Raw genomic sequence first — 24,350 nt, 5'->3', positions numbered from 1 at the left:
GACTAGCTCAGACTAGCTCAGAGTGGCTCAGTCTAGTCCACAAATCAGACACCTGTGCAAAGATAGTCTGAACACTGGACAGGAAGTGTTGAATTTCCAGAGGCCTAGTAATGACCACCCCAGACCGCAGGCCAAGCCTCTTTCAGCTACCCCTGATGTTACATCTGGCTTCAGCCAGTGTGGGTTCAAGCTAGGGGTTAGTACAAGGTCTGAAAAACAAGCTGTGTGGCCACACAGGAAGGAGACCAACATATATTTAGCTACCTACCAGAGAAGGAAAGCGTATTATTAAACCTGAGCCGACTGGCAGGTACGTTGTTTAGTTTTGAAGCAGTCAGGTCATTTACAAAGAGCCCAGGAAGGAGATTTGTAATCAGTCCACTATGTACATTATTTTCGACTGTTAGAAACTACTGCATTACTAGCATCTAGGCCAAGGGTGGAGGGAAGGTCTCTAGCGAAGTTTGGTAGTGGGCCTGCTCACACCAGTCCAACACGTTGCTTGAGTTGAATCAGGTGTGTTTCAGAAGGGTAACTACCAAACTTTGTAGGAGACCAGCCCTCCAGGACTGACCCAGACCATGATATGCAAACAAGTGCCTTCAAAATCCTGCTTGTTCTTCTGTAATTGAACTACTATTGACTGGAAGTGGGAGAAACTGTCATTTAAAGACCTGCAATTCATTTTAATTGGCTGACTGACTCTCTCAAACCAAGACCTTGGCACATTAACAGGCTTTTGTTAGAGCCTGGATCCCTGCCATTATCTTGGCTTGATTAGATCCAGTTATACCATTGTTTATCTTGCTGTACTTACTATGCATTGTGACCTTTTCCCCACACAGATAAAAAAAATTTCATTGTTTTAAATCTGTCTCCAGTTCTGTGGCTAAACCAGAAATGCCTTCTTCCCCCATCGTTTCAGGTTGCGACATCAGGCGCACAAGGAGCTCTACGCATACAAACAGGTTGGTAACTGGCGAATCCATTTTAAACAGCTGCGCTAAGCACGGCCTGCCCGTCTGCTTTTGAAGCAAGCATCAGGGCTCGTTTCTTTTAGCCCGCTCATGAGGTCCATGTCCCCCACCAGGACTTAATTACATTTGCACTTGTGTCAGCACCCATATGTCTGGTAGGAGGTGGGGGATGCTTCACTTCCCTCGTCAAATAATCCCCAACCGCTGAGGGCAGGACTGAGTCCCTGTTATTTAGCTATAGTTCTCTCCAATAGCAAAGTGGCCCATCCTAGATGTGTTTGAAAGGCTTATGCATCACCAAATTTGAGCTGCAGTCAGCTTTTTGGCTAATCAGTGCTGAGATTGCTTTATGCATGTGGGTCGTATTTAAAAGCTGACCGTTTGGAAATGGACAATTCCATTTGGAAGTGGGGCTCTTTTTACCATCTCACCAAGACAGTGTTTACATGCTTTAATGTAAAAAAATGAAGGCCAAGACTGTGCTGATATAGAATTTAAATATTATATATGTAATTTCATGTAAATGCCAGTGCAGAAATCCAGGACATTACAAGTCATCCCTACTCTTGTTGAGCTCTTACAGCTGAAACTGGCTGACAGTACAGTTACATTCATTGTGATACACATGATCGCAGACAAAATGCATGAGTGGCGACAGATTGTCATACTACTATTATACAAAAACTGTCCCATACTTAGTACAGTGATAAAACATGCAGTTGGTCTGTGTTTATTAAGCATTGACAAAATACTTGATATGCTTAAAATATATATATAGAATAACATATATTGTGTACAGCAAAATCTATCACGATATGATACAAATTTGGCAGATTGAAAAAGATTGAGAAAAAGATTGCCCTCTCCCGGTTTGATGCAATGAGATGATGATGGTGAAACTGAATACCTGTCATTGCCATCACAACCAGCTTTGCAATGGTAATGATGTGTTGCGGTAATGACAATTTTCACTTTTTTCAAGACAAACCAACCCCAGGTCATGTCATTTCTAACACTACTCAACAGCTAGTATATCCGACTTGTGTATTTCACTTCTTTAAGTGCTTATAAATCAGGTGAACATTACATTTCTTTGGTGTAACGGTAATGGAAATAAACGGTAATGACGCTAAATAAACCCAACCCACGATCAGGAAGAATACATGAATAAATGACTTCTTTTCAAGCTGACATTTACTTCTCTGTCAGTGTTTGTTTTCATGATTGTAACATAAACAAATATTACCTTTAAATAATAATAAATAAATAACCTTAATCACAGAAATCACAGGCTGTTGTTACGATAATGACAGCCATGTAATATATTGTTTAAAAATGTGCAGTATGCGGAAATGATGGATAAATATAAATGTAAATATATATAAAAATACATCCTGTGTCTTTTAATGTTATCATAAAAATATATTATGATTTTTTAAAAATTAATGATCATTTTTATTGGGGCAGAGAAAGGGTTTGCAAGGGTTGGGGACGAGGCCAAACTAGCACAATATTTATGTTGAAAACCAAAAAAAAAAAAAAAGATGACCTATTTATATTTTGTAATTATTATGTATTTCTAGATTTTGACATATTTCTAACATAGATGGGCACATAAAAGATCCCCTAATTTAAGGATCACCCAAATATTTCAAACTGTCTGAATAAGATCATTAAAAACTAAAAAGTCACGAGAAGCTATAATAAACTTTCTATATTAAGTCTTAATGAGTCTTTATGACCAGACTGATTAAAATGAGGACATGTAGGAGTAGGATAGCCTGACCCTAAAGTCTGCACACATTTGTGAATATGGTTGGCCTATCCACCAGCCTGTGTTTCCCTGGTGTGTAATGGTGTGTTCATTCAGCCCATCACGTAGGGGGTTCAGATAAAGGGCAAATAAACAAAAGTGTCGGCTTTCTAAAAATCCTTTGCCTAATAAAAATAGCTCAAACAAAAAACAGCCATTGGCTATTCACACGCGTAATAAATAGACTAGCACAATACCAGCGCAAATTAGAGACGCAGGCAGAGCTGCAAGGTTAATATGTCCCCAGCAGCGCTGTGTCTGTTACATAATTCCAAACACGGCTGCAGATGTTGTCCCTCTGAATCCACACAGTCTTCCTCACGTCTTATGTTTGGAGCTGCGCAGTACTTTCTTCAGATTCCTTTTGAATTGCTGGTAGCACTGGGTCAGACAGCCTTCAGACACACTCTTCTCATCTGAACAGTAGTTAGTTATAGCTAGCGTGTGAATATGGCATTGTGCTGATGAAATACTTTGGCGAACGTTTAGTCATCCTCACTGCTCTTTTTCTTCTTTTTCATCTATTTCACAGGTCATTCAGAAGGAAAAAGTAAAAGAACTAAACCTGCATGAGGTAAGCACATTGTACGTCGGCTAAAGCTGTTATTTGTGTAAGTGCGCCACATTTATTTTAGTACCAAGGCAAAAATAGAAACGAAAACCTGGCCGGGTCGTAGTTATCCAGTGTCGCATGGGAAATATATAGGCCTTTTTTAAGACTAATAATAACTAGAGAAGTGCATTTACTGAGAGAAACTCACTCCTAGGCAGTCAATAGGCTGTTTCTAGGTTGTTGCTATGGTATCCCTGTGGTTGCTATGGTTATGCTAAGTGATGGTATGAAATAGCAAACAAATTGAGAGGAGGAGGAACATGCCTGAAGCTCATCCTCACAATCTGAGGTCCTATAAATACCATCTCTACCTTGTTCATGTGTCTTTAACTTGGCAAAGTCTTGGCAACCCACTACCACCCCGTCACCCCCCTTTAACTGTGTCATCTCTCATTCCTGGCTCAGTACCACAGTCAGAAACCACCTGAACTCAAGCCCAATGTTCTCCAAGTTCTCCTCCCTATTCACCATATGCTGATAGCATGGTCCTGTGGTTGCTGTGGTATTCCAAGTGGATATTGTGGTCCTGCTAAATGGTTGTTAGGTGATTGCTATGGTATCCCAGGCGGTTCTTATGATTCCTATACAGGACTGTTATCTGGGCAGTAAGTGATAATTTGCTCAGTAAAACACTAATATTAGATTAAATATTAATAACAGTCATACAGGAAGTCATGGTTTTCCATCACTGTGTACATTAAAACATCTCCAAAGCTTCTCCAAAGCTTCGTCATCTCCAAAGCACATCCACACTTCGGGTGATGGGGGCATCCAGGAGAAATCTGGAACCAAGCTCTCCAGATCTCAACTACTTTCTTCACAATGAGAATTTCTTGTTCCTCATTTCTGTATTTATGTTTACCTGCATCTGTTCTAATGGGATCTGGAGTCTGGAACTGTTTCTACAGTGAAAACTCACTGTGCTTAGGTGCCTAAAACATCTGCACAGTACTGTGTATCAGAAGGTAAAGATGTGGATCCTATAGCTGTTATCCTTCAACAAGACATTTTTGCAAAAGTCATATGCTCCATATTAAGCTCAGAACGCTAACACAGGTGCTAAAATAATTTATTAGAGCCATGTGATGAGGCGTTTGTGCCAGACGATAATGAGAACAACTTGCTAATGTACATAGAGTGCTCAGCGAGAGGGTTATCAGCTATAAATACACCTAGGCTTCAAGCTCGCTGACTTCCAAATGAGTAATATTTCTCACACGTACGGGAGGAGGCACCTGCATTCTCATGTTTAGCTTATTCATTTCATCAGAGGGTGCTGTGTGTTCTCAGGCTCCATGACCAGTTGGGTCTTAGTTGGGTAGTGCTAAACAACCCAATAGACGCCTATGGGGTTGTGTGACTACTAGGAAATGCATAGCTCTTGGATTGTCACCAGCATTGTGGTGAAGAGCCAAGTTCCTCAGCTGTTCTGTGTCTTGACCAGTAGAGTTTGGCCCAGGGGCTTATATTTCTGAAGGAAAGACGGGACAGATAGTCTAGACCTTTTACAGTCCAGTGCTGCCATGGTCATTGGACATACTCACTGTAGTAGGTAAATACTTGAAAGGTGGACATCCGATCAAGGTTCAACCTCACATCATTTTCAAATGGAAGCCATATACAAGCACAGCATGTACATGGAGATGCCAGTTTATTTCTATCTAGGTGCACTTTGGAGATAGAGCTACTGATTGAACACCATCCCAACATCTGTTGGGACTAAAAGGGACCACCATAGCCATTGATGACCAGATATTATTTAGATACTGGCTGAATTGCAGCACAGCAGTGACAATGGGTTGGTTGTAGCATTGAAAGTGTGTGTATGGTGCTGGTGTGAGAGTCAGCCATAGTAATTTTGACTAACTGGCTAACCCTGCATGGAACAAAATGAGAGACACTGTCTGGACAAAAGTATTGGGACACCTGCTCATTCATAGTTTCTTCCGAAATCAAAGACATTAAAAAGAGTTTATCCTGCTTCTGTTCTGTTGAGTAACTGTCTTTACTGTCCGGAAAAGAAGGCTTTCTACTAGATTTAGGAGGAGTATTGCTGTGATTCAGTGACAAGAGCATTAGTGAGGTCAGGATGTTGGATGATCGTCACCCCACCTCATCTCCAACTCCCCAACTCATCCCAAAAGTATTGGATGGAGCACCATCCATCATTCCAGGGAGCACAGTTCCACTGCTCTACCGCTGAAGGGCTTTATGGCTTTAGCCATGGTGCCAATAGGCTCATGTTTTCTGCTCCAGAGAGTCCTATTCTATTGACAGTACAGGGACTAGACAAGCTGTGTGTGTATTTGTACATATGTGTCTGCAGTGGGTGCACCTTCAAGGAGCTGAATGCATTCATTAGAAGGGGTGTTCACAAAGCAATGGACAGATAGTGTATATAAGAGTCTGTGAAAACACCATTAGGCTATCAGGCAGTTGTATTTGATAAAAATGCCAGTGAATGTATAACAAAGTTATTCTACTGGCCTGCACACATTTATTCCCCTGATTTTACTTGCCATACGAGTGCCAATAAAACTCTCCAGGGCTCCTGCACAGTGCCTCTTTACAGAAGTGCTGGAATTTCCCACAACTCTAGACCCACATAAACCTAAGACTTCCCTAACTCAAGGTTTCAGAGAGCAAAATGCTGTTTGTGGAACCTCGTGTGTAGATCCACACTGAGAAAACATCAATTATCTCAAGCTCTTGCATGCTTGAGACTTTCCACTACTGTGGAATAATACCAGTCTACCCCTCTCACCCACACTAAACAGTGTCATGGGGCTTCTGTAGATAGATGGGATATAACTTTGGAGAAACCATGACTAGAGTCTGTTGTTTGAACCTAAATGGGAGATACTTGGCCTCAGAGTCTAGGGATGTAGTTGATTACACTTCGTCACTTTGGAGGCAGCCTTGGCCTAAAGGTCGGAGAAGCTGGCTTGGGACCAGAAGGTTGCTGGTTTAAGCCACAGGACTGGTATCCACAGCTGAAGTGACCCCCAGTTAGCAGGTGCTAAGGTGGTTCCAGATGTGTTCTTGCTGCCCTAACCACTAGTGTGAGTGTGTGTTCACTGCATAGGTTGAATTCCATTGTACTGTTGTGCAATGGCAGTAAAGTGTGCTTCATCGTCAGAGCTTCAGGGCAGTTTTGCATGGTTATTTGCACCCCTCCAGCTTTGTGTGGTGCCTCAACTGAAACGTCAGTGCTTGCGTCTGTTGTTTTTTTTTCTTTTTCTTTCTCTAGAATGTAGACGAGGCCCCCAAGCCTCAGCACTTATGCCCAGAGCCCTTAAAGCTTTCTTTCACGTCATCTCTCCATGAAGCAACCAGCAGGAGTGTTGCCAAATAAGAATAATAATTTGAATAAACACTCGTTCCTTTCTGAAATAAAATCAGGCTTATGTGCTGGGTTGAGGTCAGAAATCTAGATGTAGCACAGGCTACGTGTTTTGAGTGAAGTAGACCAAGATGGGGAATCTGGGTGTTCCTCCCCAGTTTTAGATCATTAGAACCCACTCATTAGTTCTTATCACATGTAATGCTCCCGACATGGGGAGGGTAAGGACTAACACATGCCTACTTCAACACATGTCTGGCAGAAGGACAATACTTTCTTAACTTTTAATGGAAGTCAATGTAAAAAAAAATTATTCCAGGTCATTTTGGAGCATTTCTGCCAGAGTTGCATTATGTCAAAAAGTGAGAAACGGCAAAAATTGAGGTTTTGGTGTCACTGTCACGATATTATAGTGGAAAAATATGTGTACCAATACTTTAAAACTGTGATTCTCACAGTTCTCAACTGTGATGGTCCACACTTGTGATGTAAAGCTACTGTATATGTTGGAAGCTGGGATTGAGAAAAATGTAGACTGCCTGAGGGATCCTGGGGGCCAGTTTCACAGATCCACAGCTTTAAAGGGGCTCTCTCCTCTCCACTGGTAAAGCCAGTTTGCAGAAGAACGCAAAAGAAAACAGGGCTTACGTAAAGGGGCGTAGATTTGCATGAGCAAGTATCTTGGCTTCTTGACTTTGCACACACAAGCCAAGAGGAGAGACAATGTTTTCATTATGCTGCCGTGTGGGTCTCCAGCAGGAGAGAAATTTGAGAAACAGTGTGTCGCTGGCCAGATAAAGGACACTGCATGTGCTATTTCAGATTGCGACATTAAAAATGGGCGGTCCAGTGGGTTTGAAGGTGTTGCTAGGCCTGTGGCTTTGACTTTGGAATGTCTGTAGTGTATGTTTAAGGGCCGTGTGTGAAGAGCGTGGTCTAGCGGGAGCTGTAACTATAAAGCCCCCCCCCCCCCCCCCCCCCGCCTCTAAACTTACATAAGAAAGAAAGAGTTCCAGCCCATAGCCAGCTTCCAGTGAGCTCAAGTGGCCGAATATTAGGTAATAGGCCTGAAATGTGATAACATAGACTTAGAGACATATGTTGATTGTCAAGCATGCAGATCTATCTCACTTGCCAATACACAAATATGCAGACTCACACCCTACAGTCTTGTGACCGCAATTGAGAGATCCTGTTTGCTTCAGGTCATCGTAATAACAGATTTTACAATATGTGGATGTCAAAGAGAGCCAGCATGAGCGTAGACTTGAAAGACTGTACACTCTTAAATGCTCAGTGGATGAACATTTTAGAGGGTTTCAAAGCCCTCATTAAAAAGGCCTTCAGAAATCTCACTTCTTTACAAACACCCTAAAATACCAAAGTATTTAGTTAGAACTTGGTTGCTGAAGCAAGACTTTGAGAGTCTGCATGTTCTTAGGTTGTCCTAAAAACATGAATATGCCCAGAGGGAGAAGAAGAGCAGATAGAGAGACGATCAAATACAGCCTCCTTTACATTTTCAGCTGTGGACGAAGCAATCACCTTGGACATTTTTGGTGACCCTTTCATGTTCCTTAGAAGCACTGCTGAGTGACAGAGAGAGCTAAGAACGAAAAGGAGAGGCAGAGAGAGAGAGATACTGCCTGCCTCGGGTGTTAATTAAGGTCCCACTACAGTTACACTTTAGCTGCTGGTCGAGGCCGTGCCGCAGCCATCCAGCTGCACTGCATATATATATATATGTATGTATGTATATATATATATGGAACAATATATGCTGACGGGTGACCTAGGAGCAAGTGGTGGTCATTTACACCACTTACTCATGGTCACCACAGTCGATAATGCCACAGAAGGTCAAGTAAAGGTGTGATTCCCTGAATGCCAACTGCCACCTTGGACAAATCCCTTAACCCCTCAGGGCCCTTTATGTAAGCCCATACTCCCGTTCGTCACTCTCATAACTGCATTACCCTCATAATGACATCAGTTTCATAGGCTCTAAAATAGAACCCTGTGGGACTCCGCAAGCTATGCTAAACCAAACAGTTGCCAAATAATTCACAATGAGTTCTGCATTAGGACTAACTGCTGAATAATAAACCTAGAGGGGATTAACTCTGAATCCACTGTTTCACAGCACTGCAGATTTTCAGTGTTTTGCCTCATTTCAACTCATCAGCTAATTAGAAGGAAAGCCTTCGTGAATTGGACTCAGAGCATTAGACAGGGGTTAGCACTAATCACGGCAGCACTGTGGCTTGGAAGGAGTTTGCACGCTTGGAATTATCGGATCAGTATCACAACAGTAGCGCAACAGTCACATACGCAATAGTCACATCGCAGGACGTGCAGGATGCTGAATACAATCAAATCCTCACAGCAATGTTGTGTGGAAATGTTTTCCTTGGACAGTAGCGACAGTAACTCCAAAAAAGCAGGATAAACTTATTGTCAATACCATCGATTTCAGAAGAAACAATGAGATGCGCAGGTGTCCCAATACTTTTGTCCGTAAAGTGTGACTACCAGAGGTAGTGGAGTGAATAGCCTTCTGTAATTGGCTGGACCCAGAGCTTGCTCAGTTTAATGAATTCCTCTGGTTAAATGAATCCAACTCAGTGTCTTGAAGATACAAAGCAATGCAGACATCCACATGATCTGGTGGCTTCCTGTCTCAAACCCTGGTAGTGCCACATTTAGCACTGTCGCCGCATAAAAAGCAGCTCACAGTGCAGAAAGAGACATTTACCCCCCCCCCCCCTAAAACCACCACCCCCATACACATACATGCACACACAGATGCACAGATGTCCATTGTGTAACACTCGTTTGCTGATTCTGATGGTGTCCATTCGTTCTGCATTGACTGTCCCAGTCTCTCACCATTATCCCTCACACCATCACACTCCTACATTCACCGTGGAAACAAATGGCACACAATGGCAGCCAGAGACACTGACAGCAAGGCCCACTAGAACACTATATAGCAAACAATGCCATATGGTAAAGACGATAAGTAGAACAGTGTATACGCTTAGTAAGCTGTCAGTACTAACACTGTTTGTCTTGGGTGCCATATCACAGAGGCGGAGTTGTATAGTCTCTGTCTCAATAGAATCATTGTCCTGAGCAATCAAGGAGCGACATGAGCTCTCAGATAACTTTTACCAGACCTTCATTAGCTTGTTATGGCCTTGACTTGTTCCCAGTCATTGTTAGGAAAGACCTGGTGATGCAAATCCTTAAACCTTGTCCCAGTAATCAGCAGCCATGGGCTTCTCTAAGTAGCTGCTTAGCACTCTGAACATTAAACTAATTAATGGCCACAAAGCAGGAGAAGACTATAAGAAGATAGCAGAGCATTTACCTTTTTTGGAGGGTCAAGTCTTGGAGGTCTTAGAGGAAGACCACAAAACGCCCAGAGACACCAGCTTGTAGGATTGATAGATAGACATATCAAAGTCCAGATGAACTGCAGGAGATCTTCAGGTGCAATGGTGCACACCTGCATAAATATGAGCTTTACTAGTAAGAACCCTACCTGAAGAGATGGTACAGGACAGGGGCAAACTCAGGGCTAAAGTTCAGGGTGGCTTGTGTAGGGTTCCTGAAGCCTGGCCCCCCTGTAGTTTAGGTGAGTGATTGAACTGAAAGGAGGACACGGGGTGGCGGTGGGTGCAAAGCTGTTGCGGTGTGGTCCATCTCCCAAAACTTCAACACCACTTCATGGCAGAGTTACCAGAATTCACTAATCACAGTAACAGAAATTTTGACCAGGGGTGTCCCAACATTTGCATGCCACAATATATTTAAAGCAGGTGAATTGAAGAGGATAAGGAGTCAATAAATGCATTTGGGGCTACGTTGATTGCGAAGGCCGGTATATGAAGAAGAATTAACAAACAGTGAGGTCCTGCATGTTTACCTATGTTATATGAGGCAGAATTCGGTCCAGTTTTGCTTTAATACACAGGCTATGTACAGCTACATACTTCCATTTACACCTCATTGGCCTTTTATGGTTCCTGTGATGAAGTATATATATCATACACCCTTTGCATTGTGAATTGACAAGATGCTCGGTAAGGTAGGGTTAACCTCTAAGAGCCTAAAGACCTGTATGTATGTCAACATCAAACATTTTGGCTCTCAACTCAAACATTCCACCTTTACAAGAGTACTTAAGCCCAAATGTTCAGCAGGAATCTTCCTTGGAGCCTTTACCAGTTTGATTCCTCTGTCTGGACATGTTCCTTAAGAACCCGGGAACGTTCTTCATGGCGTCAGTGTCCTTATTACACAGTCATTTCTTCACTGTAGATCATTTCTGTTGGTAGCAGTTCTCTGGAACTATACTTTTGGTTTTCCTTTTGGTTCTCCATCTACCAGCACTGAAGGATAGGTTCTGTATTTTAATAAAGCCTTTGTCATCATAAAAAATGACTGTCAGTCTTCAGTAAGCACCGGACGTCAATTTGATGTCAGAAAGATGTTGGACTCTTAACGCCAGACAGACGTTGGAAATATAAATTGGGTTGGTGTCAAAACACAGTGTTATACAGATGTTAAAATTCATTTGGAAATCAGTCACATATCCGTCAAAAAACAACATTGGGCTGATATTGAGCGTCAGTGTTGTACAGATGTTAAATTTGGGTTGGAAATCAGTCAGTTATCTGTCAAAAATCAATCAACATTGGGTTGACGCCAAGTTCCAACATTAGAGGGATGTTCAATTTTGGTTGGAAATCAAAGTCACATATCAGTCAAAAACAACATTGGGTTGACATCCAGCCCCAATGTTGGACAGATGTTAAATGTTTGTTGGAAATCAAAATCACTTATCAGTCCAAAACAACATTGGGTTGACATCAAGCCCCGGCATTGGACAGATGTTCAATTTTTGTTGGAAATCAAAGTCACATATCAGTCAAAAACAACATTGGGTTGACATTTTTTCCCAACATTTTGGAGATGTTAAATTTTGGTTGGAAATCTAAGTCATGTATCCATCAAAAAACAACCAACACTGAGCTGATATTGTGCTCCAACGTTAGACAGATGTGGACGTTTGCTTACTAAAGATCTTGACCTAAAACCCAACAACATGTCAACATGTAACAATGTGGGAATTTCGTGTTGTGTGGGCGTTTACATCACAAAGTTTAGCAGATGCTGGGTTTGGTCCCCACACCTCACAACGAAATGTTGCCATTGAACGTTATTATGACGTTGGTAACCCAACCAACCAGGTAACAGTGTCTATAGATCTTGGTGGGCAGCTGGAAAGTTGTGTCTTCTTCGACTGACAGCTTTGCAGCTCTACTGAACTAAACTTCTCCTACTGAGCTTTAATAAGATTGAGGTTTAACTCTGAGTTCTGTTGAATCGTTTAAGCCTGTAGTCAAATATAAGCGAACAGAGGCCAACAGCTTGTTGTCATACTTCAGTGAACTGTGTCCTGTTGATGTTGTTATAACTGGAAATAAAGGCTAGTGTCTACCCAAAGCCCCAGCGCCCGCATTCTGTATACATAAAGCATCAGTCTCACCTTACTGGCTCAGTGACCCCTAATGCCAGCGTAAGCCTGAGTGTTCAGCGTAGTCCAGTGGACAGCAGTGTTGATGCTTTGGGATACTGTGTATAAACAAGGTATTTTGTGTGCTCATTGACTGGAATATCCATTCACGTCTCTTGTTCTCCGTTCCACAGATCTGTGCGGTGTGCTTGGAGGAGTTCAAACAGAAGGATGAGCTGGGGATTTGCCCGTGCAAACATGCCTTTCACAGAAAGTGAGTCCCACTTGTGTGGTTTTGTTTGGAAAACTGAAAATGACACAGGTTTGAGCACCTGAACATGCATGAGTTTAGTCACTTTCGCTTCATTTTAGGTTTCTTATTTGATTGCTATTTAAACTTTGTTTTGTTTAATTGTTTAATTGTAGCATTTTTGTATTTTAAAACTTTATTTATAAAACAAAAAATAAAAAATGAACAAAAAAACAAAAAAAATTAAATGAATTGTATTTTCATATATTTTATATTTATTTTGTTCTCTCTTAAAAGTTAAATCCTTATTTCTTTGATTATATTCCCTTAATCTTCTATTATTTTAATTTAATAAGATTTGTATTTGTTAATTTTAGTTTAAGTTTAGTTTAGTTTAAGATTATTTTTGTTTTTCTTTCTCTATCAGTCCTTTTTGTTTAAAAATGCTCAGTTACACTGAAAAAAAGAGTCACCCACAATCTGCTTTCAAGTGAAAATAAAGGTTGATTGATTGATATGTCACTGAAATGTCAGGCCACACTCAATGGACAAAAGTATTGGGACACCTGATCGTTCATTGTTTCTTCCGTAATCAAGACTAAAAAGAGTTAATCCTGCATTTGTTGGAGTAACTGTCTCTACTTTCCAGGGAAGAAGGCTTTTTGCCGGATTTGGAGGAGCATTGCTGTGAGAATTGGATTGTGTTTAGTGACAAGAGCGTTAGTGATGTCAGGATGTTGGATGATTACCATCCCACCTCATCCCCAACTCGTCCCCAACCAAAGTAATGGATGAAGTACCACCAACCATCATTCCAGAGAACACAGTTGCACTGCTCCACAGCTCAATGTTTGGGGGGCTTTATACCCCTCTAGCTCACATCCACCATGGCATTAGGCATGGTGCTAATAAGTTCATGTTCATCCGCTGCAGAGAGTCCTATTCTACTGGCAGTACTTCTCTACAGAGACTAGACTAGCTGTGTGCATGTATTTGCACATCTATGTCAGCAATGGGCGCAACTTAGTAGCTGAATGCATTCATTTGTTAGAAGGGGCGTCCACAAACATTTGGGCATAGAGTGTAGAATCTCAGTATTTTAAATAAAACAGTATTAATACATTAAGCTAACGGTTATAACTTTGCAATAATATCATATGGTCAGGTCCAACTAGGAAGGATAGTAGTGATACATAGTGAGTCCTCATCTACAAACCTAACTAGGGTGTGCTTGCCTGAGAAACACAAACAGAGGATTCTTCACTAGCCAGCTAACGCAAACCAGCTGTGTGTGTTAATACGTGGATGCATGTGCAGGCCTGTGTGTGTGAAGCAGGACGATACTGGAAATGTAGCTGACCTAAATAAATGGGAGTTCTCTGCTGGCACAGTGCCAGCCATCTCCTTCAGCCTCCCACTTCTCCATCTTCTCTTTTCTCTAGAGGAGCGCTGTGGCCGGCCTGTTTGGCCTAGTTTACGGCAGCGGTGTAAGTCACAGGGCGGTGACTTTTACAGGCTCTCCACTATGTGTAAACAGACCCGGTGGTTCATCTCTGTGGGAGACTGCAAGGGGGAGAGGGAATCAGCTATAGGGGCTTAGGGGCACAGTGTGCTTTGTAAGTAAACATTCAAACACAGTACCGCCCAGGCCTGGATGAGTAAACAGTATCAGATATTAGTCAGACTTTCATTAGTATGGATAATTTGAAGGGATTGTGAGGCCTTTTTTTTATAATGTTGACTGCGACTCATGCTGAGTGTCAGTGTACACCTTTTAATTTGATAGATGAGAAGGATTTCTAATGAATGCATTCATTGCTGACAGACACCTTGTCCAGTCCCTGTACAGAAGTATTGTCAATAGGACTCTCTGGAGCAGATAAACATGAACCTATTGGCACTGTGTCTATGTCTAATGCCAGGCGTGGGCTAGAGGGGTATAAAACCACACACATTGAGCTGTGGAGCAGTGAAAGAACTGTGTTCTCTGGAATGATGGATGGCGCTCCACCCAATACTTTTGGGTACTCATGAATTAGAGAGTTGGGGATGAGGTGAGGGTGGTGATCATCCAACATCCTGACCTCACTAACTCTCCTGCTGTTTAATGCAATCAGATCCTCATGGCAATCTCTTCCCAAATCCTGGACAGTAGAGACAGTTACTCCACCAAAAGGATAAACTCTTTTAAATATCCTTGATTATGGAAGAAACTGTGAATGAGCAGGCGTCCCAATACTTTTGCCCACATAGTGTAGATAGTTTCATACAAGTTGAAACCCTAACTGTTGGGTTGTCATATAATTAAAAACCCCTCAGAGTACTCTGCACTGTTCTGTTGCCTTCCCTGTGGGACCCAGAGGCCTAGAAAAACTGCAGTGAATAATTCAGCAGTGTGGAGCACGCAAAGCCACAGTCCCTCTGACTTCAGTTCAGCCTGTCTGTGTAACTCCTCCAGCACACAGAGCTCAGATCAAACACAACAGATAAGATTTGTATGTAAGCCCACACTTCAGTTCTTCACTATTATAAGAACGGACCCTAGAACAGAACCTTGTGGGTCTCCACAAGGTACACTAAACATAACAGTTACCAAATCATTTACAGTAGTATGGGTATGGGGTAACATATTGCCGGGGGTGGCAGAGGGAGTCCACACCAACAAATTCAGAAAGCGAGGATGGGTGTATTCACCATGTCCTGCAGACTGCTCTGTTTTCCAAGCACACTTTTAACGGCACCATCTCTTTCTGTCAGTGTTTCGATATTGAGTGCTAGATATACTGTAGGTAATACAGTGCCAGTGCCTTACTAGACCAGCCTACTGTGAAATTTCCTGAACTTCCCAATGGTCAGTCCACAGCTGGGCTACCTGGGAAGGTCTCCCGCTGAGAAGTGTGAGACGATAATTGATGACTTTGCATTCCAAGAAGACCAGAAAGGTCAGGTTTCAGATGGCGGTTAGGGGAAGGGTTCGCCCAGAGCGCTGTACAAGCTAGAACCGCCACTGTGCATCTCTGTGCAGTTGTGTAATGACAACACTGTGTCCTAAGCACTAACCCACCTGTCAAATGATTGACAGGGCAGCAGGGTCCTAAGCCGTGCCACATGCTTAAAGATTGTGTCCAGTGTTTGTTCACAAACAAGTGGTAACAGAAGTGTCTGTTGGCAGATGTGTTAGCACTGGTCTTTCTTGTTAGTCACAGCAGGTGGGGGTATGAGGTTCGGAGAACATGACGTCCAGCTGTATAATTTACGAGTTACCTCAGCTCACCCTGTGAGGACACTGACATTGTTTGCACGTTGTGAGAAATGCAGTGTATTGGTTCATTGCCACCCTCTAGTTTTAATATAGACACAGTATAGACAGCAAACGATTGATTAGCAGCTTTCATCGATATTTCAAGTGCTTTGGGAGGAATAAGGAATCTGTTACATGAAAAGTAATGAACTGTTGTATGTTTACAGTCATTTATTCTCGTTATCTTCCCTGAGATTTATTCACCCCTCTCGATATTCTCCTGGATATTAGATGTCTATATCTTCATTTGTCACAGCCTTCTTTTTTGTGCAGTTTCTTGAGCATTGTACCTTTTAAAGAAAGCAGCTATATGAGGCCTTGGTTGTGTGCATGGCTTTATGAATCCTGAAGACTACCAAAGTATTCAGAAGAGCAATGCAGGGCCCAGTGTCAGAAAGCTGGGTCTTCGTCAGAGGTCAGGGGCCCTTCCAGCAGGACAATGTTTTAAAAAGCACCCAGAAATGGTTTAAGGAGTCAAGTCTCCTGACTCTTGTTCCTGGCACAAGAAAACAAGGATACAACAATACCCAACCCTATTCAGGGAGTAGTACAGGGGTGCCAATATTTTTGGCCATGACTGTATGTCTTCATTAAATGTAGTTCTTTGTTCCTAAACATACTTTCTTTTCTCTCTCTCTCTCTCTCCTCACTAACTCCGCCCCTCTCAGGTGCCTCATTAAGTGGCTGGAAGTGAGGAAGGTGTGCCCGCTGTGTAACATGCCCGTTTTGCAACTGGCGCAACAGCAGGGCACGTCCGAGACAACGGCACCGGCCCCCATACAGCAGCCCCTGCCAGGGGTGGAGAATCTGGTGTAGCCTGGAAATCCTCCAGACCTTCATCCTCCACTCTTACAGCCTCACTCACTCTACTGTACAGGTACTCAACACAAGGGCAGGCTGGACTGCGCTCTGCTCCGTTTCCGCCTTGGTGGATTCACATCCGGATTCCCACCATACTACGATGACTGCTGGTCCCAAGATCATTATTATTTGATTTTTTTTTTGTTTTGTTTTGTTTGTTTGTTCCTTTGAACCGTTTCCAAGGTCGTTCAGACTGTTCCACACCAAAGCACTTTTTTTCTGGGGACACCAGCACAAGAGGCAACGGAAAACAAAAAACTCTAAAAATGGCGACAAGGAAAGAAAAAAAATGTCGGAAAAGGCTGCGTTTTGTTGAGAGTTTTTTTTTTAACAAGCACTTTACATGGACTCGAACTTAATCGCTTGTGAAGATAGTAGCAAGGTCATATTTTATATATTATTTCAATTAACTGTATTATTTCTATTTTTCCTTTATTCTTTATTACCATATACAAAGCCACACAATTTGGATTGGTCATAGAGAGGACTTTCCTGAAGTTTATACTGTATATTAAAGAAGGGACGACAGCTTTCCACATGAACATGTACATGTACAGCGTGTGCAGAGGGGAAGAGGTGGGCTCGTCAAGAAATCAGGCTGAATCGAGTGGCTCTTTATTGGATATCTAGTGCACTAGGTTTAAGGGTGTGAAAGCTGTATAATGCACTACTTAGTTGGTTATAAGGAGCCATTTTGGATTCGGTGATTGTCAGAAATGTCATGAAGCAGTGTTGGTATTGGTAGAAACGAGCCCTTCTATGCTGATCTGAGACCGGTTGGGTGGCTTGTCTTAGAGTGACACAGGTTAGCGTGATGGCCAGCTGGTCTTAATCAGTGTGAAAGGGACCCTCCTTGGCTTGACTTGTGGACTGGCACTGGAGTGACCTCAGGTCGTTGACCAACCAAATGTGAATGAGGAGTTTGATGGAGGAAAAGGTCACTTTGCTCCAGTGGAGGTGGAGGAATTCCACAAGTTCTGGTAGGTGTTATTGTTTGAACTGCTGTCACGCGCACTGATAATGCACATGTACACAACGTCGGTATCCTTTAGCATCGCCGTACTTTAAATTCTAAGCCGTGTCGTCTGTAATCTGTAGTAACCTGTGCACACAAGTCGTATACCCTTAAAAAATGAAGGTGCATTAGGTGGATCTATGAGCGACGCCATAGAAGAACAATGTTTGGTCCCATAAAGAATCTTGTGTGAATGTGAAGAACCTTTTAATGGACTAAAGAACTTTCACTTGATGTAAAGGTATATCTTCATCAAACCACAGGTTCCTCACACTTTTAAAGGTCTGAAGAACCTTCGCTTGGTGTAAAGGTTTATCTTCATCAAACCACAGGTTCCTCACACTTTTAAAGGTCTGAAGAACCTTCACCTGATGTAAAGGTTTATCTTCATCAAACCACAGGTTCCTCACACTTTTAAAGGTCTGAAGAACCTTCACCTGATGTAAAGGTTTATCTTCATCAAACCACAGGTTCCTCACACTTTTAAAGGTCTGAAGAACCTTCACTTGGTGTAAAGGTTTATCTTCATCAAACCACAGGTTCCTCACACTTTTAAAGGTCTGAAGAACCTTCACTTGATGGAACCATTCTTCAAAGAACCTTCCGAAGCACCTTTATGTTTAAGCTTGTAGAAAGACCTGACTGTCCTAAAAGAATAAGGCAAAAATCAGCATTTTCAAGCGCTGATCTGAAGTTGTTCTGGGGTGTTTATCATGCTAGTCCACCAGAATCTGAATGTTAGGCTCCCATTGTGTAACACAAGACAATGTGAATCACACGGTCAATCCTCTTTCTCTGCTCTGAGATCGTTCCCTTTCACAGGGTGTCAAAAGAGATCACCAGTCCCCCTCTCTCTTACTTACATAACTGATCCCACCTGCACTGCCCACGTCCTAAAACAGATCATCTCAAAGCATTACTCAGTGTTTGGCTCCGGCTGCCTAGTTTTCAAACTGTTGAGCTCTGTCTTTAAGTACTGGAGCCACGGACACACATTTAGCGTCAAATTTGGCAGCCATCTTGTCAATCACATGCCTACGGGTTTGGGTTTGGGTTTGCCACACAAACTGATCCACTGCGAAAGGATTAGCCTTCCATGGAATTGCGACATTATCCACTACACCTTCTGGCGCATGTGTTTGTTTGTCTTGGCTCTGGAGTAAGGCATATCTTTCCAGAGAAGAGGGGAAGCTTAGCTTAAAATTCCAAAACCCTGAGTAAACTTCCCCCCGACTCCCTTTCGCTTTCACAAACATTCAGCCGCACCCCTCATGCTCCAAACCCTATGTAAGTAGCGAGCCCCTAACAGCTCCGAACAGAAAGGATCTGTGATTGCCGTGGCTCCTGACTGTGCTTTGCATGTTCCAGCATTGCTCAGCATATCCGCCGAGGGGTCCAGCACTTTGTCCTCACAAAAAAAGGAAAAGGCTCAACGTGACCCCTTTTTCTGCTCTGGGCCAGGTGCAGCTCCTCTGTCAGCAGCTAGCTCCACTGGTCATTGTACCTAGCGCTACAACAAAGCCCGCTCTTTCTGAAGCCACATTCTGGCCGTTTCCACCTGACTGGTGTGAACCTCCATGCATTGTTCAGGGTGACCCTAGCTGGCGTGGCTATTGTGTCACCTCTGCTTGCAGCGGCTACGAGGGGAAAATGCTGCCCAGTGCATTTCTGATGGAGCGCAGAGGTTTTTAAGCAGGTAAAGGTCTTAATTCAGGCATAAGTATTGATTCTTTGGGACTGGCCTATATTTTAGGATTCACCATCACTTACAACCATGGCAGGCTTAAATGTGTACACACTGACTCTGAATGTGTGACGATGTAGAGTGCTGTATAAATGTGAATTCTAATGTGAACGTAGTTGACTGTGTCCACGTGTAACGCTGCTCCATGCCTACACGGTATTAGTTCCACAGGATTGTGAGTATAACCCCTTAAATCAATGCCATCAAACAGGCCATTGGCATAGCTTAGCCAAGCAAAACCCAAACACAAAACACACAAGTGAGTCTTAATTGTGTTAGATTGTGCTGAAGAAACAAGAAGTGTTCTAGATACAGTTCCCCGAGGCGTCAAGAGCTAAACACAGTTTACATAAATCTGAGAGTGATTTACAGTACTGTGCAGAGGTTAGAGGCTCATGTGAAGAATAGAATGCTAAAAAGCTCCTTATCTGGGCAGTAAGTGATGATTGGCTCAGTAAACCACTAATATTAGATTAATACTAATAACTTTCATACAGAAAGTCATTGTTTTCCACCTCTGTGTTCATTAAAACATCTCTAAAGATCTCCTCAGCTCTCCTCATGGGAGTCTGGTATTATTTAGAGTGATTATCCAACACCTGGTTTGGTAAATCAGTGCTTAATGATGGTAAATCAGGTGAGCCGGAGCTGGAGAATTCTGGCTTATTGGGCCGTCCAGGAGAATTCTGGAACCAAGCTTTGTTCTTCAGACCAGCTCACAGGAAGAAGTATAAGCTTCTTGAGGAACTGTTGGAGGTTCTTCAGTTTTGAAAGTGTGGAGGAACCTCTTAAGGTGCTTGGAACTACCTTCAAGGAATCTTTTCTTTCTTAAAACCTTGTTTTTAGGTTCCTAAAAGCACTTTAAGACGTTTCACCACATTTTCAAATTGAAAAATTGAAGTTCCTCAAGGATAACATACTTTTAACAGTGTTTGTTCTTCAAAATGAGAAATTCTTGTTACCTTTTACTGTATTTATGTTTACCCGCATCTACTCTAATGTGAACTGAGTTTTTGCAGTAAAATGTTTACTTATGTAAAGGTTAATGTGTGATTAGGCCTAAAACGTCAGCACAGTACTATGTAATATCTGTAATATCTGGATATCAAGTCACCTTTTGCATGATAGCAGTCATTACTGGGACAGGAACCATCATCTGTGAGGCCTAAACTAGACCATGGAAAGTAACAAGGGAGTGGTCAAGAGCGTCTCCCCTAGGGCAGCAACAACACTGGGTATGTCCAACAGAATGAGCTCGTGAGGAGTGCATTAAAGGCTGAAGGGCCACCATGTTGGCCAGCAAGGGCTCTGTGATATGGTACAAATATTGAGCTTATATAGGGACTGCAATTAGCCTTTATCCCTAGTGGAGCCAAGAGAGTCTAAGGGAGCACACCTGGCCTCACTCTATCTGGGTAGGTACAGTGGTCCTCCCTCTCCCCCATCACCCAGCACAAGGCCAGTCAAAGCGGACGTCCAGTAGTGTTCTCCTTGCGTTGTTTAATGGTGTTAGGGGCAGTTTGAGAAGAGAGACTTGGAGAACGTCAGGCCAGCTTGGTGGCTTTGTGCAATAGGGGGATTGGGTGGGAATTGGCTAAAAGACAAATTGGGGAGAAAATTGCATAAAAAAAAAAAAACTGGAATTGAATGCTTGGCACTGTTCCAGATTGGCCTGCATTATTTTTTTTAACATTTGTTGGATCGTGTCAGTGTCCTGATCAGTCAAAACTCCCTCAGAAGGTCAGCTAAGGTCACGGTTTATTGGGATTATCACAGCACAGATTAAGGGGTGAAGGCTGATTTGCACATTATTGCCTTTGGTGATACCAGTGATATCAAAGTCGCAATACTGATTAAGAAATCGTCATGATCGGACCAAAACCTTGTTTCTCCAAAACAGACTGATTCAAATTCTGTCAAAAATGCAGATCCAAGGTTTTTGCACGGCGCTGACAAAAAGCCCATGAAAAGTCCATGGAAACACATGCCCCAAAAATCACGGTGGTCAGATGAACTAACCCAGTCCTCAGTCAGTCCTCATTCATAATTAACTGCCAGTTTTTCAGATTGTAGGCTCTGAGCCATGATATTGTATAGACCTTCCCTCTCCATTCCTCCCTCAACCCTCTAAACCCCCAAACCCCCCTCTGCTTCTCTGTGGTTTGTGGTGTACAGTGAGTGTTTTTCCAGTGTCAACCTGAGCTCCATAGTGTCCTACACCCCCCCCCCCCCCCATCTTTCCTCACAAACGCCCCTGTAGCGTGCCCCAGTATTACACCAATACAACCATTAACCCTTGCACTCACGCACCCACCTGTGTCTACGTAGCATTACCCTACCCTAAACACCCACAACCCCCAACCCTCACCCTCACCCTTACTCCTCTCCCCCCCACTGTGTTTAACACTGATAATGTTTGTGAAGCTCACAGACATGTTTGTAAAACTAAAAATTCTGCAGCAGAATATTTTTGGAGACATTTGCTGTACAGTATTTGTAAGCTCTATTTTTGTATATTTAATTGACCTTTTGGAGAAAATAATAAAAAAAAGAAAACAAAGAAGATTTTTTTTCGTTTGTTGTTTTGCTAATTTTGTGTTTTATTCATTTCAAACGATGTTGCATGTGATTGACTTGAACTGTAAATAAAATTACCCAGTTTTGGAGGTAATAAAATCGAGCCCTAGTACGGTCTTCTTTCTTCAGCTGGTCAGGCACACGCTAGCACATGCTAGCACACTCCCTCTGTTCAACACCAGTCAGTCAAATTCAGACCCTTTACTTTAACCCAGCTTTAAACACTGGGGGCTTCAATGTTTCACAAATAGATGCCACAGTGTTTCTGTTTAGATTTCACCTGCACTTAGATTAGACACCTAGATATTATTTAATTGAGTTTCTTAATAATTTTAATAAGGAACTCTATAGCATCCACCTGTGATACCATAAGAACCACCTAGTGACCCTTTAGCAATAGCCAAGCAACTGTCCAGAAATAGGAAAACAAATGTTTATATATCAACACTATAGCATCCATCTAGCATTCATTTAGCAACACCGTAGCAACCACCTAGAACCACACAGAAACAGCCTGGAGGTGCGAAACCCACTTGAAGTAAGCATCCATCTATGCGACATATGGAGCTGGAAAAGTCACTTTAAACAAACATCTCTCAACATCATAGCGACCACCTAGCAATACTGTAGGACCCTTACCATATGAACCACCTAGTGGCCACATAGCAACTGCCTGGAAGAAGGAACCACTTAAAGCAAACATCTTGCAATGTCATAGCAAACATCTAGCAACACTATAGCAGCCGTCTAGCAACCACTTGGGATACCATATCAACCACCCAGTGACCACATAGCTACCACCTAGCAAAACTATAGCACCCTTACCATATGGACAACCTAGTGACCACGTAACAACAGACTAGCAACTAGCAAAAGCAAACATCTAGCAACGTCATAGCAAACAGCTCCCTATATTATATCAACCACCTAGCAACACTATAGCAGTCATCTATCAATCACTTAGGATACCATATCAACCACCTTGTGGCCACATAGCAACCGCCTAGCAACAGTAGGAAATTCCAGGCAGTTGAGCTGTGCAACCATTCTGTGTATTTAATAATAATAATAATAATAATAATTATTATTATTATTATTACTTCCAGCTTCCTAGTAATTATGTGAATTTGCATGTAATTAGATACATTTAATTTTTGTATCTGCAACCAGAACCAGGTTCGATTACTGCAAACAGTGTGTACAGAACACATGGTGCTGCCTGGCAGGCTGAAGAGCCTGTCAGTAACACACTGTCCTTCACCTCGGTAAACACCTCAGCTCCTCATGATGTCCTGCCTTATACTCACAGCTTTAAGGTGTAGCTACAGTGGTCAGTGTTTGCTGCAGCAGTCAGAGAGCTCAACTCGATCCCTCTTATCAGGCAACCCGCTCGGACAGAAGGGCGCTTGTAGGGCGACGCGTTCAGTAAACGAATAGTTGCACCATCTCGGTCAACTTTAGCTCAACAGCCAATCAGTCCTCAGAGAAAGTAAATGTGGCAGCTTGCCTGGAATTACATGTGATAACAGTTCTGTTAAGAGTTGAGGTTCCAACATGACATTCGGGTCTGAACTCAGAATTGAGCATGAACCCGCAGCATCTGAGTTTCCCTGTGAACTCTGAAGTCTTTCGTAAAGAAGAATGGGCAGAAATCTCCCAAACAAGCCCACAAGTCCAAATCAGGTCAAATGTTTGTGGACACCCCTTCTAATGAACGCATTAAGCTATTTTAAGGTGCACCCACTGCTGACACACAGCTTGTCTAGTACTGCCAGTAGAATAGGACTCTCTGGAGCAAATAAACATGAACCTATTGGCACCATGCTGCCTAATGCCAGGTGTGGGCTAGAGGGCTATAAAGCCCCCCCAGCATTGAACATGGAGCAGTGGCACCATGGTCTCTGGAATTATGGTTGGTGGTGCTCCATCCAATACTTTTGGAATGAGTTTGGGAGTTGGGCAATGAGGTGGGGTGGGGATCATCCAACATACTAACCTCACCAATGCTCTTGTCGCTGAATGCAATCAAATGCTCGCAGCAATGCTCCTCCAAACTCTAGTAGAAAGCCTTCTTCCCTGGACAGTAGAGACAGTTACCCCAACAAAAGCAGAATAATCTCTTTTTTAATACCCTTGATGTTGCAAGAAACAATAGATGAGCAGGTGTCCCAATACTTCTGTCCATGTTATGTATAATTAAAGATTTGCATGTCACTGTATGACTTGAGTTGCCATCTTATTAGAAGACCTTCATCTGTTGGTTTCATAGAGAACCTTTTGGTAAATATGGGATGAGTGTGAAGTGGATGTAAATGTTCTTTACCTATTTAAA

At 42.6% G+C, this 24,350-nt stretch overlaps 1 protein-coding gene across 5 annotated transcripts in view; it reads left to right on the top strand.

Moving 5' to 3' along the window:
- Positions 1-22,121, top strand: part of rnf24 (ring finger protein 24) — a 46,504-nt gene extending 24,383 nt beyond the window's left edge. For all 5 annotated transcript variants that reach the window (XM_072669649.1, XM_072669654.1, XM_072669651.1 and 2 more), the window contains 4 exons: positions 926-968; positions 3,323-3,364; positions 12,465-12,544; positions 16,490-22,121. In XM_072669649.1, the coding sequence (XP_072525750.1) occupies positions 926-968; positions 3,323-3,364; positions 12,465-12,544; positions 16,490-16,637 (313 nt within the window). In that variant the 3' untranslated portion in view covers positions 16,638-22,121. The remainder of the gene's footprint in view (positions 1-925; positions 969-3,322; positions 3,365-12,464; positions 12,545-16,489) is intronic.
- The last annotated feature ends 2,229 nt before the right edge of the window (positions 22,122-24,350 follow it).

The sequence above is a fragment of the Salminus brasiliensis genome, chromosome 24 (genome assembly GCF_030463535.1).
Source record: "Salminus brasiliensis chromosome 24, fSalBra1.hap2, whole genome shotgun sequence".
In the NCBI taxonomy this organism is placed as follows: Eukaryota; Metazoa; Chordata; class Actinopteri; order Characiformes; family Bryconidae; genus Salminus; species Salminus brasiliensis.
Note: the sequence above shows the minus strand (reverse complement) of the source record. Positions and strands in the feature narration are given on the sequence as shown.